Here is a 15,816-nt window from a genome sequence, read left to right on the forward strand (position 1 = left end):
ATTATACCCAAAAGATGTTCCACCATACAACAAGGGCATTTGCTCAGCTACGTGCATAGCAGCTTTATTTGTAATAGTCAGAGTCTGGAAACAACCTAGATGTCCCTCAACTGAAGAATGGATAAAGAAACTGTGGTACATTTACACAATGGGATCCTACTCAGCTATTAAAAACAGAGATTTAAGCCAGGTGATGGTGGCACATGCCCTTAATCCCAGCACTCGAGAGGCAGAGGCAGGCAGATCGCCGTGAGTTCGAGGCCAGCCTGGTCTACAAAGAGAGTCCAGGACAGCCAAGGCTACACGGAGAAACCCGGTCGCGAAAAACCAAAAACTAAAACAAAACAAAGCAAAAACAAACAATAAAATAAAATAAAGTCTCACTGTACAGCTCAGGTTGGCCTTCCCCTACCTCAATAACACTGGTATTACTGACACACCATCATGCATAGCTATCTCAAAGATTTTGCAGACCTTTATATATTTAACAAGAAGGGGACTCCAGGCACAGGGTGGAGCACACGGCTGAAGCCATGCCCTGGATGTCTAGCTGTGTTTGAGGCTTTGTTTTTACTTAGCAGTGTGTTAGCTTCATCTCACACTGACAGTATCTTGGCTCCTGCTTACAGACACTGGGCGCAGGTAAAGCCCAGAGAGTCGGGTTGCCTACCAGGACAGAAGAGGCACCACAGGTGGCACAGGGTGTGGGTGGCAGCCCTTGACGTGGCAGTGGAAGAAGCAAAGAGCTCATTGGGTTATGTAATAAGACATTATTGTGGCCAGCTCCTGCCAACCTCTTTATTTGTAATAGCCAGAACCTCCTCATCCCAAGAACAATGGAAAAACACAGTTCACGTTCAAGAAAGAGGCTGTCGGGGCTCAGGGGATGCTGGAGGCAGTAGAGACCTCCACTTGGCGGGTTGTTCCTAAGGAGCCTCTCTTCCATGGCCCCCAGGCTCTCTCGCTCTTCCTGGAGCATTTCCTCTCCCCTCTGTATAGAATGGTCTTCTCTGAAAACAGAATGGAAAACCTGCTTGCTCACAGTTTACTCATGCTCCCTTCCTCTGAGAAGGATGACTATGGCCAATGGAGGGACTCGGCTTGGGTGTCCCCTCCAGGCCGGTGTCTGGGCCATTCCCTAGGGTCCCTGACCTTTTGGCTCCTGTGTTTGAGTCCTTTCCGTTCTGACCCTCCCTGTGCTCTTGTTCTTTAACAGGCCACCATCGGGATTGACTTCTTGTCGAAAACCATGTACTTGGAAGACCGTACGGTGAGTTCCTGGTCTTAGAACCGGGAGGACAAGGAGGGCATTGTCAGGCTTATCCCCTAGGGCCCTCAGTTGGGTACTCTTAGGGGGTCTCTGCCAAGAGCAGGATGGAGCTGGCAGTGCCAGCATCATAGGGTCTGGGCCTCTGGGTCCCTCCACCAGGAGGGCTCCACTCCCCGGCTGCTGATGCCTATGCTCTGGCCCTGTAGGTTCGACTGCAGCTCTGGGACACTGCTGGGCAAGAGAGGTTCCGCAGCCTAATCCCCAGCTACATCCGGGACTCCACGGTGGCTGTGGTGGTGTATGACATCACTAGTAAGTAAGGGTCTGTGTTGGAAGGAGGGGGCTCTTAGGCCCCAGTGTGTATGTGTGACCAGACCTGTGTGTATGTGAATAGGTGCCCAGGTATGGGAGTATTGTGTTTCCTTGGACCATACTGGGTTTATCTCTGTCCTTCAGACTCCTGTGGCAGACATGGCTACACAAGGCAGAGTTGCTCCTGCTCAGGGCTGGGTGTCCCCTTTGTGTGTGGGGAGGCACAGGGGGGAGATGGTCACAAGGTCAACTCTCTGTGCCCTCCCTAGTCCTGGCTAATGTGTGTGTGTGCCAGCTCTCCTCGGGGATCCCTGTAGGCAGACCCACTTGCTCACATGGTTCTTGAAAGGGATTCACAGACTCAGTAGGGACCCAGCGGTTGGGGCAGGCCTTATGCAGAGCCCAGCTACCAAAACAAGCAAATAAAATCTAGAGCGACGGTTCTCAACCTATGGGTCACAACCCCTTTGGGCCCCAAGTGACCCTTTCACAGGGATCACATATTAGTTATAATTACAGTTATAAATTTGTTGATATAGCAACAAAATAGTGTTATGGCTGGGGGTCACCACAACGTGAGCAGCTGACTGTGTCCCAGGGTCACAGCATTAGGGAGGTTTTCATCACAGAGGATGCCGTGAGGACCCTGAAATCACATGAGGTAGGGTATGCCTGACTCACTGCTCAGTTCTGCCTTGTCCCTCTGTCTACCTCCTCCCCAACCACATGCTCCATGAACCCCAGTGAGTGGGAGCTACATCCTAACGGGCCTGTGTCGGGCTGGGGAGAGCAGCCACATGGATATCACTATGTGAGTCTTCTGAAGGAGATGACGCCAAACTTCTAGATTTATGTGCCTTTGGGATGACCTTCTGCCTGCTGTTCCCTTCAGGGTTGCAGGTTCTTTTCCCAAGCCAGCCTGGCCTTCCTCAGACTCCCCTGAGCATTTCTTTTGGTGGGACACCATTTTTTAGGGGCCACTGGTCTGCAGCTCAGCCAGGCCCTAAGCCTTTCTGCCTCAAATCATCTCTGACTCTTGCGTGGCCTCTAGAGTCACTGTTCTGTGTAGAAATCGTGACAGCCTAGCTTCCCAGATATGGTGACTTCTCTCCCTAGGATGCTGAGCGGTGCTGGAGGGTTCCAGGGTCCCAGAGTCCCAGGGCAGGACTTGCTTCCCTGGATAGCCCCGGCCTACCTGCTACGCAGAGATTGGCATCTAGGTATGTGCTTGCCTTCTGACTGCTGCAGGGCCCTCATTGCTACTCTGGCCCCTCCCCTACTTTCTGTCTCCAGATCTCAACTCCTTCCAACAGACTTCTAAGTGGATTGATGACGTCAGGACAGAGAGGGGCAGCGACGTGATCATTATGCTTGTGGGCAACAAGACGGATCTGGCTGACAAGAGGTAGGCAGGCCCAGCCGGAGCATGAAGGTGCTGTGACTGGCAGGACCATGCTTCCTCGCCCCTCTGTGGCTGTTGCTGCCCAGGAGGTCTGCAATGAAAGAACAGCAAGGCTGGCCTTCATACACACAGGGACACCGACATGCCTGTTAACGTCAACATGCCTGTTAGATCCCCACAGACTGCAAGCGTCTCATCTCTCAAATGTCTTCCTCAGCTCAGCAATGGCAAGGCAGGGACCTGTCTACACAGATGTCCCCATCACGGTCCCCAAATAACCTCAGACACAGTGGCCCCCTGAGTGGAACTCCAGTCCCTGGGAACTCCCTGCATCCACGTGTGGGGTGTGAAACCCAGATCTTCGGCTGTGAACGCGTAGGATGTCAGCAGAGCCCAAGCCTTGCCCCTAGCCGGCGCATCCTGGTTTGTGGCTGTGTCTGGGCGTGGAGTCTTAGTGGAAGAGGTTTCTCTCCATAGCTGCCCTCCAAGGTCCCCGCACACGGGTGTCCTTCACATATTGTCCACTCTTGGAATCCTGCACTGACTTGGACAGATAAAGCCATGTATTATGGTTTCTCATCAAGTGTGTGGGCTTCTTGCAGTGCCCTGACATTGGAGAAATAATCTGAGTTAGAGCATGCTTTTCTAGCACTCTGCCCAGAGGACAAAGCAGCACAGGCCTGGGTGAAATCCTTTTAATTTAGGTGTTTGCATTACAAAAGGGGGGGACTGAGGATCCGCCCCCCCCCCACCTTGCCAAGAAAGACTGCATGTTCTGATGACTACTGTGAAAGGTAGTGGTGGTGTGTCTCAGCCTCAGAGTGCTTGACTTTCCATGCATGAACTTCTGGGTTCAGCTCTCAGCACCCAAAAACCCAGGCTTGGTGGCCTACACCTACAGTCCCTGTTCTAGAGAGGTCAACACAGGAGGGTCAGAAGTTCAGTGTCACCAATTCAAGGCCAGCCTGGGCTACGTGTGGTCCTGCCTTAAAAGGTGGGGGGCGGTGGGTAGCCTTGCTCCCTAGTTCAGAATGCATGGAAGACATATGGAAAGGGGTTGGGGTCCTCTGTACCCAGATGCCACCTTCTTACTACACAGGCTAGGACTGGCACCCTGGCAGAGACTCCTGGGCAGAGAGCCTGTCTTCAGGGCTGGCCCTGCCCACAGTCCTTAATCTCAGGTGGCCTCCTCCACTTCTGCCAGGGGTTGCCTCTCAGCCGCCTGATCTTTCCCTCCCCTCGCTTCACTTGCAGGCAGATAACCATCGAGGAAGGTGAACAGCGGGCCAAAGAACTGAGTGTGATGTTCATCGAGACCAGCGCGAAGACAGGCTACAACGTGAAGCAGGTGAGGACGCACCTGGCATGAGCCCCTCCCTGGGACCTTCCTACCTCTGGGTGGGCTACTGATTTGGGCAGGGCAGCCAGCCAGTGCATAAACCTTTAACTCTGAGCAGTGAGAGGTGGCGCTGACTTATGGCACTGAGAAAGCAGGTGATGTGAAGAGAGCACTCAGCTTGGGAGCCATGCATACACTGTGGGTCACTAGTCCCCACAGCCTTGACCAGGTGTGGGTCCCTGTAGCAGCATGTGTGTGTGTGAATGAAGGCCCAGCATGCACTTCTGCCTGGCTGAGAAAGCCATGGTTCCTAGCATCTCATTTCACAGAATGTGAGATACTGAATCTGGTCCATGTGTTGGCTTTATGTCTCATACTTGGCAAGAACTCAGGGCCGTAAAGGGCAGCTCAGAAAGGGAGCAAAGAGGCTCCCTTGCCATTTGGGAATTGCAGGAGGGAGAGGAGGTGGAGCTGGGAGCGCAGCAGTCGAAGTTTAGCTGGGATCCACAAACCCGAAGTAGCTCATGGGCAGAGCTTAGCGGCTCAGTCAACCTGGGTTTAAGAAAATCCCACTCGTATTGTGACTGCTCACCCATCTGTAGCCTGATCCTCAGTGTTAGACGTAGTCAGCCAGGCCAAGTGTTAGCGGTGAGAGCTGTGACTCTCCCACTGACAGCCCTTCACAGTGTGACAGGCATCCTGAACTTCCCAGGACTGGACCTCACTCAGCATCCCACTAGCCGTTACATTCACCGCTAATCCCGCGGCTTCATTTGTCCGTAAGGAGACACAGATAGATATCCGCATGGCACAGATTTCTGATCCTTAAATATTTGGGAAGTTTCATCCAGAACCAAAAGGTTTCCTTTATGATGCGCTGTTAACTGACTGCTTCAGCTGACTGGGAACGGGGTCCATGGCTCTTGGAGCCTGAGGAGGGTGATGGCAGGGAGGAAGGCCACCATAGGCAGGGCCAGCCGATGGGAGTAGAGGCCTGGCCGCAGGGTGCCTGAAGCATGGAAGAAGCGTGGTTTGATGCGCTATCTCCTGTGACCCTAGATTTCCCAGGCACACCAGGCAAACCCGGGCACCAGTTGGCCTCTGTGAGACAGTGACAGTTCACTCCATGTTGATAGTGCTGATGGTCTCAGAGGATAAGGGTGACAGAGGAGCCAGAAGGGACAGAGTAGTAGGGGCACTGTGGCCACATTAGAGAGACCACACAGCTTCCGGAACCCAGTGCCCAGTCGGAGGGCCGTCAGTTCCATTCATTCCAACCCTTTCCTGGCCCCCATTGAGTATCAGATGTGAGCCTGAGGCCCTCCCCTTGGGGTGTCTCAGGGACGAAGAGAGGAGGAGGCGGGGGCTGCTGTTCTTTGGGTCCAAAGACATCATGGGAAATGGAAGCAGAGGACAGTGTCAGGCATCCGTAGAGCTGGAGGTATCTGCACAACCCTCTGGGCCAAGGAGAGCCTGGCCTCCTCCTCCAGGCTGGAATGATCTGGAATCTGAGCAGGGGTTTGAGCAGGAGTTAAATCTGGCTGCTATCACAAATTACCACAGGCTGTGTGGCTTATAGACAACAGAAAGTGATTTCTTCCTGCTCTGAAGGCTGAGAAGTCCAGGCTGAAGGTGCTAGAACATTGTCCTGTGGGCTCTGTCCCCTCACATTTGGCATCTTCCAGTTGTTTCTTCACATGAAAGGAACTAGGAATCTCCCTCAGCTTCTTTGTAAAGGCATTAGTCCCAGTTAGGAGGGCTCCTTAAGGCAACACCTCCTTACACCGCTTTGTGGGTGTTAGTTTTGTTGTTGTTATTGTTTTGTTTGTTTATTTTATTTTATTTATTTTTTTTTTTTTTTGAGACAGTTTCCCTGTATCACTCTGGCTGTCCTGGAATTCGATCCGTAGACCAGGCTGGCCTCGAACTCAGAGATCTGCCTGCCTCTGTCTGTCAAGCGCTGGTATTAAAAGCATACGCCACCCCTGCCCAGCTGAGAGTTAGGATTTAATATACGAACTACAGGGGAGACCCAGACATCCAGCCCAGAATCTTCTGTGCTCCTGGCTTCTGCCTGTACTTGTTACTTTTAAGATGTTACCTCTGCCGGTGTCCACCTATTAGGTACCCCGTGGCGTCTCCTCCTGTGCCCAGAGCACTCGGGTAGACTTATACATGAGCCCGCACTCCACATGCTTGCTCCCCCAACACTCACTTTCTCATATCCACACAGAAGTATGATATTCATAAAACCACACATACCTCCCTTCACCCATGTGCTTACACGCATGCAGGCATGTGTGCGCACACACATACCATACAAGCAAAACCATGCACACCACACATACCACATGTAACATCCACACAGCCCTACAGTATCATGGTGGCATCCTCACATTCCTCACTGTGGCTGAGGCCCTGGCTCCCAGTGGCTGGCTGCCTCAGTGTCTCTGGAGAAAGTCATTGATCTTATGTCAAGTCAGAAAGTAGTTTTCTCCAGCTAGTCCCCATGGGAGGGTGTCGGACAGAAGCCCACTGAAGGGTCTGTTCCCTGTGGCCTAGATTATCTCTGCACCAGGGCAGGTTCCCTGCTGTCACTATCATGACCCCGGTTGACTTCCTGTGGGCCTGCCTGCCTCTAGGAGAAGACGGCTTGTTGTGTGTGTGTGTGTGTGTGTGTGTGTGTGTGTGTGTATGTGTGTGTGTGTGTGTGTGTAGGTGTATCATGTGCATGCATGTGTGGACATATATTTGTATGCAGGTGCATGTGTTTACACCTGCGGAGTCCACAGCTTAACCTCCAGTGTCATTTCTCAGGTGTCATCCACCTTGTATTTTGAGACAGGGTCCTTCATGCACCAGTTCAGCTAGCCTGACTGGCCAGTGAACCCTTGGGAACCTACCTGCCCCTGCCACCTCATCTCGGGGATTACAAGTGTGTGCGGCTACACCAAGCTCTCTGCATGGAATCTGGGGTTGAAGTCAGATTCTCATGCTTGTGTGTCAAGCACTTTGTTGACAGACTTCTCACTACCCCCTGTTCACTCTTTGTCCAAGCATCCTAAGACCCTCTGTGACCAGCACCGTGAGGGGCTATGGTGACAGCAGAGGACGTAGAATAGGTCGGCACTCAAGGGCACAGACAGTGGACAGACAGCTCATGGATGCCCATGGTCCATATACATGAGGAGAACAGTGCAGGGGGGCAGGGGAGGGGGGAATGGGTGGGCCTCACCCCTGCATCTCCTGCCTGCAGCTCTTCCGACGTGTGGCATCGGCTCTGCCCGGCATGGAGAATGTCCAGGAGAAGAGCAAAGAAGGGAGTATCCTTTTTCTTTTGTCATGTGAGTGGAAAAGATGGCTCCCCAAGTCAGTGATTCACTTAGTGTCTCGGTAGAGCAGATGAACACTAGCTGGCCTCCGGCGTAGCCTTCCCTGGACTGATGCAGATAGCCAGGCCACCTCTTTGAGCGGCCAGATGGATGCCCTTTGAGCTGCCACCCATCTCTAACCAAGGCTGCCGCCTCTGTCCCAGCAGTGAGGAGCAGCAAGGGCTGTGCAGCAATGGTGTGGGGAGGGAGGGGGAGCAGGAGCTCTGTCCTGCTTTGGAGTAAACACTATGCGCGTGTCACAAGTCCACTGGTGATCCCAGGCAAGGAGGCTTCCCTATAGTGAGCCCTTGATTTCAATTGTCAATGCTAACTCCATCCCCCACCCCTCTGCTCCATGGAAAAGCTTGCACGGCTCTCTTGAGGATTTCTTTTTCTTTCTTTCTTTCTTTTTTTCTTTTCTTTTTCTTTCTTTCTTTCTTTCTTTTATACCTTAAGTTACTTTCTTATCCCTTTACAAATTGCATTTACATGGTTTAAAAACACCCTCCTAGATGCTAAAACATTTTTTCAGATCCTCACCACTTAAGCTTTAAACTTTATACCTGTTTTTCTATCCAGTCATTCACCACGAGACATGTGGTTGATGACTGGGAGCAGTCATTGTTTAAAGTTCCTTTAAACAAAGGAGTAGTGAAAAGTTACAGTGAAATCCGTTTTGTTAGTTTAACCTCTTTTCTGAGTCTGGTAACGAGGTAAACTGTGTCTAGTAGTAGCTCTAGGAAGGTGAGGCCCATGGCCTGATTTTTACTTATGAAGAGAACTGAGAAGGCAGCTGAAGCCGTGGTTGCTGCTATTAAACTAACAAAGCAATCACTAGCGCCAGAGATCTGAGAAGGCTAAATCTCACCCGAGTAAGCAGGAAGTATAGACTGAGCAGCTTCCAAATCTATTCAAAATGACAGAGACTTACCAGCTACCCGGCACAAGCATCCTAGGTTCCTCCATGGCCGTTGGGGGGCGGGGGGTGGGGGGGTAGAGGTCCCAGGGCAGTGTCCAGTCTTCAGCCACCAGGCCCAGAAGATCCCAACAGACTTTGCTGTGGGGCTGGACTGGTCTACCTAGTCTAGGCAAAGTGAGGCAATCAACTCCCCAGGGTCCTGCTTGTCCACAGGTTGGACAGCACCCTGGCAGCAGTGGAGGTGAAGGGCAGTTTTTGCCCAGTGGCTAGCTTGGCCACATTTAAAGCATGCTACGGGTGAAGATTCTACTGTGCCCCTCTTCTCTGGAGGAGACTAGGAGTGCTGCCACGAGCTGGCATGTCTCTCTATCGCAAAAAGCTTTCTTTCTTTTTTTTTTTTTTTTTTTTTTTTTTTTTTTTTTTTTTTTTTTTCTTAAGATTTATTTTTAGTATTTACACAGTATTCTGCCTGCACTCCAGAAGAGGGCACCAGATCTCATTGTAGATGGTTGTGAGCCACAATGTGGTTGTTGGGAATTGAACTCAGGACCTTTGGGACAGTGCTCTTAACTTCTGAGCCATCTCTCCAGCCCTCACAAAAAGCTTTTTTATTAAACATTTTAGATGCCATATTCTGCAGGTCTCTGAATCATTTGAGGACCATCTATTAAGAATATGTGATTTAGTTACTTGCTTTAGGCTTAACTTGTGTGGGGAGGTTGTTTTTTGTTTTTGATTGTTTGTTTGTTTGTTTGTTTGTTTTTTGAGACAGGGTTTCTCTGTGTAGCCTTGGCTGTCTTGGACTCACTTTGTAGACCAGGCTGGCTTCACAGCAATCTGCCTGCCTCTGGCTCCCGAGTTCTGGGATTAAAGACATGCACCACCACGCCTGGGTTAGACTTACTTTGAAAACATGTACAGGAGGCTAAATAACACTTATTCCTGTAATTAATTACATCAGTACTTAGCATGACTACAAGTTCTGAACGCATTAAAGAATTTGATCATTTATAAGGTGACTGACCATTAACTTGCATTTCTTAATTATCCCTAACAGTTTACAATAGGTTAGTAGCTTTTATAAGACTAGGATTTTACATTAGATCCCTGTTAGGTTTAGCCTTAAAAATAACAACTTTTGAATTTAAGCTCTTCTTTGTGTCAAAATAAAACTTTCAATCATAGATACAGTTCATAGAGAGACTGGCAACTTTATTGCTCTTTTATAGTGCACCATTATTGAATATTGCACTTTTTGTATGGCTTGGCTTAAAAGACAAAGAAGCGAGACAAATAGTACTATGAACCTGAATAGACTTTAGGAATTTATAGATCTAGATTATCAAATATCAAAATATGTTGTTACTTATCTAAATTTTCTAACAGCTTGGTGTTTTGAATCTAATTAGCAGAGACATGACATAATTAGACATACATCTTAAATTAGCTTTTCTTAATATGAATAGACTTTTATAACCTTAAATTTTATCATCATACACAGTATATGCTAAACCAGAGTTGAATCACATATATAGTATATTGTAGTGAGTACAATTTTAAGTTTTTATCATCATACAAAAATCCATACCAATCCAAATGTTGCTTTATGCCATGTGGTCATCTTAAGATGGTGAAGTCACATGGCATGTACTCTTTAACCTGAAAAAATGGCTGCTTACATCTTGATGAGGTCACCAGCCAAGATGGAGGAGAGCCAAGATAGAGGTTGAGCCAGGCGTGGTGGTGCACACTTTTAATCCCAGCACTCAGGAGGCAGAGGCAGGCAGATCTCTGTGAGTTCGAGGCCAGCTGGTCTATAAAGAGAGTTCCAGGACAGCAAGGGCTACAGAGAGAAACCCTGTCTCGAAAAACAGAGGCAGGTGGATCGCTGTGAGTTCGAGGCCAGCCTGGTCTACAAAGTGAGTCCAGGATGGCCAAGGCTACACAGAGAAACCCTGTCTCGAAAAACCAAAAAAAGAAAAAGAAAAAGAAAAAAAAAAAGAAAAACCAAAAAAAAATCTGTTTTCCTACTCTCAGTCTTTCTCTCTCTCTCTCTCTCTCTCTCCCTCCCTCCCTCCCTCTCTCCCTCCCTCCCTCTCTCCCTCCCTCCCTCTCTCTCTCTCTTCCTCCCTCCCCTCCTTCCATCCCTCCCTAACATACTCTAAGTTACATAGACAAAGTTAAATCCAAGTTACATATACACATATATACAGTTGAATCCAAGTTACACACACACAACCTAAGCAAGAGTTGAATCACCTATACCCATGTATAGATTTTTAAATTATAAGCCTTTTGTTATAAGTTTAAAGCCAAATTCTGTCACAGAGTTTGTACATTTTAAACCAAAGCCATCGAACAGCTTACACATCCCAAGGTAAGAGTTTACGGCATAATCTTAAGAGTGTTTTGCTTGTTTTGTTTAAGAGCAGAGTGCAAAGAAATCATAGAGATAAAAGATTTTTAAGAGTGGGAAATAGAACTTCGGAGATAGGAGACTTCTGGAAGTGTAGAGCATAGGACGCTTAGATACATTGGGATCATTTGTTTGGGGGCAGTAGCAGTTGTTAACGATTTGTGAGAGTATGGGAAGCCAGTTTGCCAACTTTTGGCCATTACTTTACACTAAGGCCAAGCTGTTGTAATAGTGAGCCCATGGAGGAAGAGAGAGAATGTTAGTGTAAGATCTTGGATGTTGTCCCTCTGCTCCAAGTGATGGCATGGGTGTCACTGACCTGGCCTAGGGATGCCACTGAGTGAGGAATGGCCAGGCTCCTCCAAGGGGCACCTGGGAAAGATGAGAAGACCCCAGAGAGCCTGTGTTCAGGCCTAGCAGTGCAAGCCAGGGACTGGAGTGTACCAGGATCAGTGGGGACTATCACAGAACCACAGCTGGCAGAGAACAGTATCAGGATGCTCTTGGCGGTGTTTGTAGAGATTTAGGGAGCAGAGGAGAAGGACGGTGGAGCAGGAGAGGACACAGCTGGGCTGAGTGGGAGGGTGAAAGACAGCAAGTACCTAGCCCCATTGCCCCTCTACCCCACTGAGCCCCGTTCTGTGCAGCAATGCAGCCGGCATCTGAGCCCAGCCAGGGATGGGGTGAGGCTCTAGAGCCTCCAAGGGCGTGGTGATGCTCAGCAGTGGTGAGATGGTCCGGCTGGATGCAAAGCTAAAGCTGGATGAAGTTAGTCTGGCAGCTAGAGATGATGGGAGGGAACAGGCTGCCCTGCACTTTGAACCCACTCCTCTGTGCTGGTTCTGGCAATTGTGATTGAGCCCTCAGTTCCCAGAATGCTAGTAGAAAGAGGGCTGTTTAGGCCCCATGGATGCAGCTTCTCACTCTAGTGGCCTTGAGAAGTAAGGACCACCCTCTGCTTACCAGGACAACCCCACATCCTCCTGAACTTTGTGATGTGGACACTCAATTCTAGGCCTGACCTGGGAACTCTTCCCTAGCAGGACTCTTTTGAGTAGGGCCAGCACCTACTGTAGCTGAGATTACGGCTAGACACTGGAGTTTGAGCTTCCAAGACAGCCCCTCCCTGGCCTATGTGACGTGTTGATAGTGCTATCACAGCCCACGTTTTGCTCTGCGTTGGCAGTTTGGGGGACCTTGGCAGGCAGAGACAGGAGAGAAAAGGGTAGGAGATGGCCAGTTCCTTCCCACTGCAGCTGAGCTAAGAGCTGAGTGTGTGGGTTTTGCAGAGGGACAGCGGGACATCTTGATGACTGTCATCTTCCTTAGCCAGCCTCCTCCAGTGATTGACATCAAGCTGGACAAGCCCCAGGAGCCCCCGGCCAGCGAGGGCGGCTGCTCCTGCTAATGCAGAGCCCACTGGGCTCCCTCAACACTACTCACTTGTTTTGCCTCCTGTCAGTTAGCTTCCTAACGGGGTGGGAAATGAGTTTTATCAAGACGGGAGGATCTTTCTTTTCTCTCTCTCTCTCTCTAGGAGTAGGGTGGGATATGGGGAGGGAGGCTGGGCATCAGGGACCACGTCACTCTTAACAGCTGTTACCTAAACAACTATTTTTTGGTTTGGTTGTAATATATTGTACTTTATTAAGATTGCCAAAAACTGTTAAAATTAAAAAAAAAATTTAAATCATGTGTATACAACTTTTTGCCAGATAAAAAAAAAGTAGCCATTTTTATTTAAAAGATATGCTTTTTGTTTTTTGTTTTTTGTTTTTGTATATTTGTAAACTTATAGAGAACCTCTCCACACACCCCATCCTTCCTGTTCTCTGGGAACTGTGTGTCACTTCTACCTTCCTCCCACCCCCAGCCCAGTAAATTAAAGCAATTAACTGAACAATAGTAATTAGATTCCAATCCTGGGTCACATGGCCCAAACCTAGGCTCCCCACAGTCAAATCTGACTTTAGTTGAACTAAATCCCCTCAGAGGGGGCATTGTTTGCTCCTTCCTCGGCAAAGAGGGAACACATTAGCAGGCCCCTACATGGAAATGAAGGCCTGTGGACTGTGGCTTCAGCAGCAGGCGCCATGCTGCTTCTGCCTCATCTTCCCTGAAAAAACAGGGAGACAGAGTACACAGGCCACCGTGTGTACTCTGTGCCGACACAGTGAGAGTAGTTACAGGAAGGATGGGGTGCTCTCGGCAGCTGAGGGCTGAGCCAGTGTGTGGCTCTCAAACCTTGTAACCTACTGGCCCAGCAATTGACACATGGAGTTAGATGGATTGTCCAGCTCAGTGCGTGATGCAGGGTGGCTCGGGAATTGCTGAAGCCTGGGGCACAAGCCTGATCCACCGGTGACTGGGGAAGTGACTCTGAGGAATACATGCTCTCAGACCCATAGTTACTAATCTTGCTGAGTATTGTTCTGGAAAAGTTGATTCCTTGATGTTTTTTCACACACACACCCCCGCCCCGGCATGGTACATTTGACATCTTTGTATGAATACCTTTAGGAGTGTTGTGGCTGTAACTGCAGACATCTTGGAGTTACTGTGGAGGTTTCCAGAAGGCTGCCCCAGGGCACAGCAAGCTGTCCTTGCTGTTTCCACTCATTCCTGAGACTGGTTTAATCTTGAAGCCCTTCAAAGTCTCTTAACAGTGCTCTCCTCAAAGCAAAATAGCTCACACTGTAAATGCTCCCAGACTCACTGCCCCAGGCCTGCCCAAAGACAGACAGGGGCGGTGACTCTGCTCAAAGCATAGCATTGGCTCCTCTTCCAGACTACTGTTGAGCAGAGCAAATGCCTCTACAGGGCAGAACTCCAGCGGGGGTTGGAATGAATTATGGTACTTCTCAGAAATGAGTTGAAAATGGCAGCCTACATGGCAGGGCTAATTTTGTGAGTGGGCCTGTCATTCTCCTACATCCTGGGAGAAGGTGTCAGAGCCAGTTCTGGTGAAGAAGAGAAGAAACAGGATCCTCCTGGGTACCTCTTCCCGAAGGCAAGAACCAATGTACGAGCGTAACTGAAATGTCACGTGTTGCGTTTTTTTTTTTTTTATGTGTGTACATAGTTATACATATAGACTTGTGTATACACCCTCCAACAACACACATCCTCACATATACATTTGCTCAATGTATATTCGTCTCTCCTACTCTCAAGTTGGAACTTGCATTGTGATTCCGGTTTTGGAAGTTCAAAAGTATGCAGTGTATTGAAATAAGAAATACTCAATATTGTCAAATAACTTGTGGTTGTCTTGCCTTCAATAAAATAGTGCATAGATGTGTTGAACTACAAGCAAAAATAGTCCGCAGAACTACCTTCACCACTGCTTTATGTACCTGTGTGCACAGGTGTGCATGCCTTTGTGGGCCAGTGTCCCCCAGTGTGGGCACCCCACCTACGTGGTGCTTGTTGGAAGAAGGCGCGCTTACCCTGTGAGGACAGCAGCCTGGCTGGCAGTGAGGGGTTTCGCTGGCAGCCTCTGGCAGAGCTCCCCTGACAGTGCTCTGTACTGGCTCTCACTGAATGAACGTAGGGTAGGTTTTGATCTTTCGGGCACTGAAGAATACCTTTCTTGCATTCCTATAAACTTAAAGTAGAAACTCAGCTCTCTTCTCTTGTGCACATAATGTAAGGCATCATGGGCTGAGTGCTGTTAGAAACATCACGTGCCAGGGCAGATGCCATTTCCGGTTGATCCGGCCTGAGGAACCCTGCCTTCCTAGCTAGTACACAAAATCCCTCCTGAGTTTAGGCTCTCCCATCCCCCTTCCCCCTGAGAGTGAGGGTTCTGCCCCCTTTGCTCTCCCATCCCAGTGGTGCCCTGGCAACCTTTTCTTCAGCCAGGCTGCCCACCTCCTTCCCTAAAGGCCATTAAGTCAGCCAGGTCCCACACCGAATTGTCCCAGGGCTTTCACACTGACTGACCATTGCCGCCACCACTACCACCCTCCTGCTTGTAGGTAGGATCTGGTCAGGTTCTCTTGAACGTGTCCCGAAATTACCTCAGTGTCCCTGTCTTTGCTGAATCCAGATCAGAGGATAAAATGGAGGCTTCCTCTTAGGGCATGATCTCAACCTAGTAATTGAGTTCCTCTCTCTGGACACTGGACTTGGCCTGGCAGATGGGCATGACCCTCTTTCTTTTCTTTAGGCGTCTTGAAGGAGAGTTGTCAGCAAAACTCTTAAGCATTGCAGAAATAGTTTGAGACTGAAAAGGCAGGTGACGTACGTAGCTAAAGCCACATGCACAGCAAAATGAAGGTGTGACATCAGTGTCCTGAGTACTAGTATTGCTGTGGGGTCTGAGGCTGGGATGCTTGGTGGTTAGAGCCTCATTGCTGCCAGTCACTGCTCCCTTGCTATTGTTTAACCTTAAACTTTCTGCAATATCCCAAGATCCAAGAAGCCACGACTGCACCAGTTAAGTGTCTCAGGCAACAGCAAGGGTGACAAGGTGGTAGCTAGGAATGTAGAAAATTGGGCATAGTCTCAGAGCTCTAATCAGTGCCTGTCCTCCAGTAGCCAGTGTGACAGTATGGGGACAGGCACTGCTGGCTTCAGTGTCCTGCAGGTAGAGCAGTTTATTCCTTTTCCATCTAGAAGAGAGAAAAGCTGTCAGGGAAGACCGGGTAGCTGAAGGTGGTAAGTCAGAGCTACATGAGAACCAGCTAGCAGGAGTCTGAGTGTGTGAAATGCTCAGGGCTCGATGCTCACTAGTTTCCAAACTACCTCTCCCCCAAGAATGGGAGGCACCATCACCTTGCCAC

General features: G+C 49.4%; 1 protein-coding gene across 1 annotated transcript in view; it reads left to right on the forward strand.

Annotated features, from left to right (window-relative positions):
- Positions 1 to 12,671, forward strand: part of Rab6b (RAB6B, member RAS oncogene family) — a 58,777-nt gene extending 46,106 nt beyond the window's left edge. Inside the window, exons 3-8 of the mRNA XM_051140751.1 lie at positions 1,217 to 1,270; positions 1,477 to 1,582; positions 2,876 to 2,987; positions 4,239 to 4,332; positions 7,580 to 7,646; positions 12,373 to 12,671. Of these exons, the coding sequence (XP_050996708.1) occupies positions 1,217 to 1,270; positions 1,477 to 1,582; positions 2,876 to 2,987; positions 4,239 to 4,332; positions 7,580 to 7,646; positions 12,373 to 12,437 (498 nt within the window). The 3' untranslated portion in view covers positions 12,438 to 12,671. The remainder of the gene's footprint in view (positions 1 to 1,216; positions 1,271 to 1,476; positions 1,583 to 2,875; positions 2,988 to 4,238; positions 4,333 to 7,579; positions 7,647 to 12,372) is intronic.
- The last annotated feature ends 3,145 nt before the right edge of the window (positions 12,672 to 15,816 follow it).

Source organism: Acomys russatus, chromosome 32 (genome assembly GCF_903995435.1).
Source record: "Acomys russatus chromosome 32, mAcoRus1.1, whole genome shotgun sequence".
Classification (NCBI taxonomy): domain Eukaryota; kingdom Metazoa; phylum Chordata; class Mammalia; order Rodentia; family Muridae; genus Acomys; species Acomys russatus.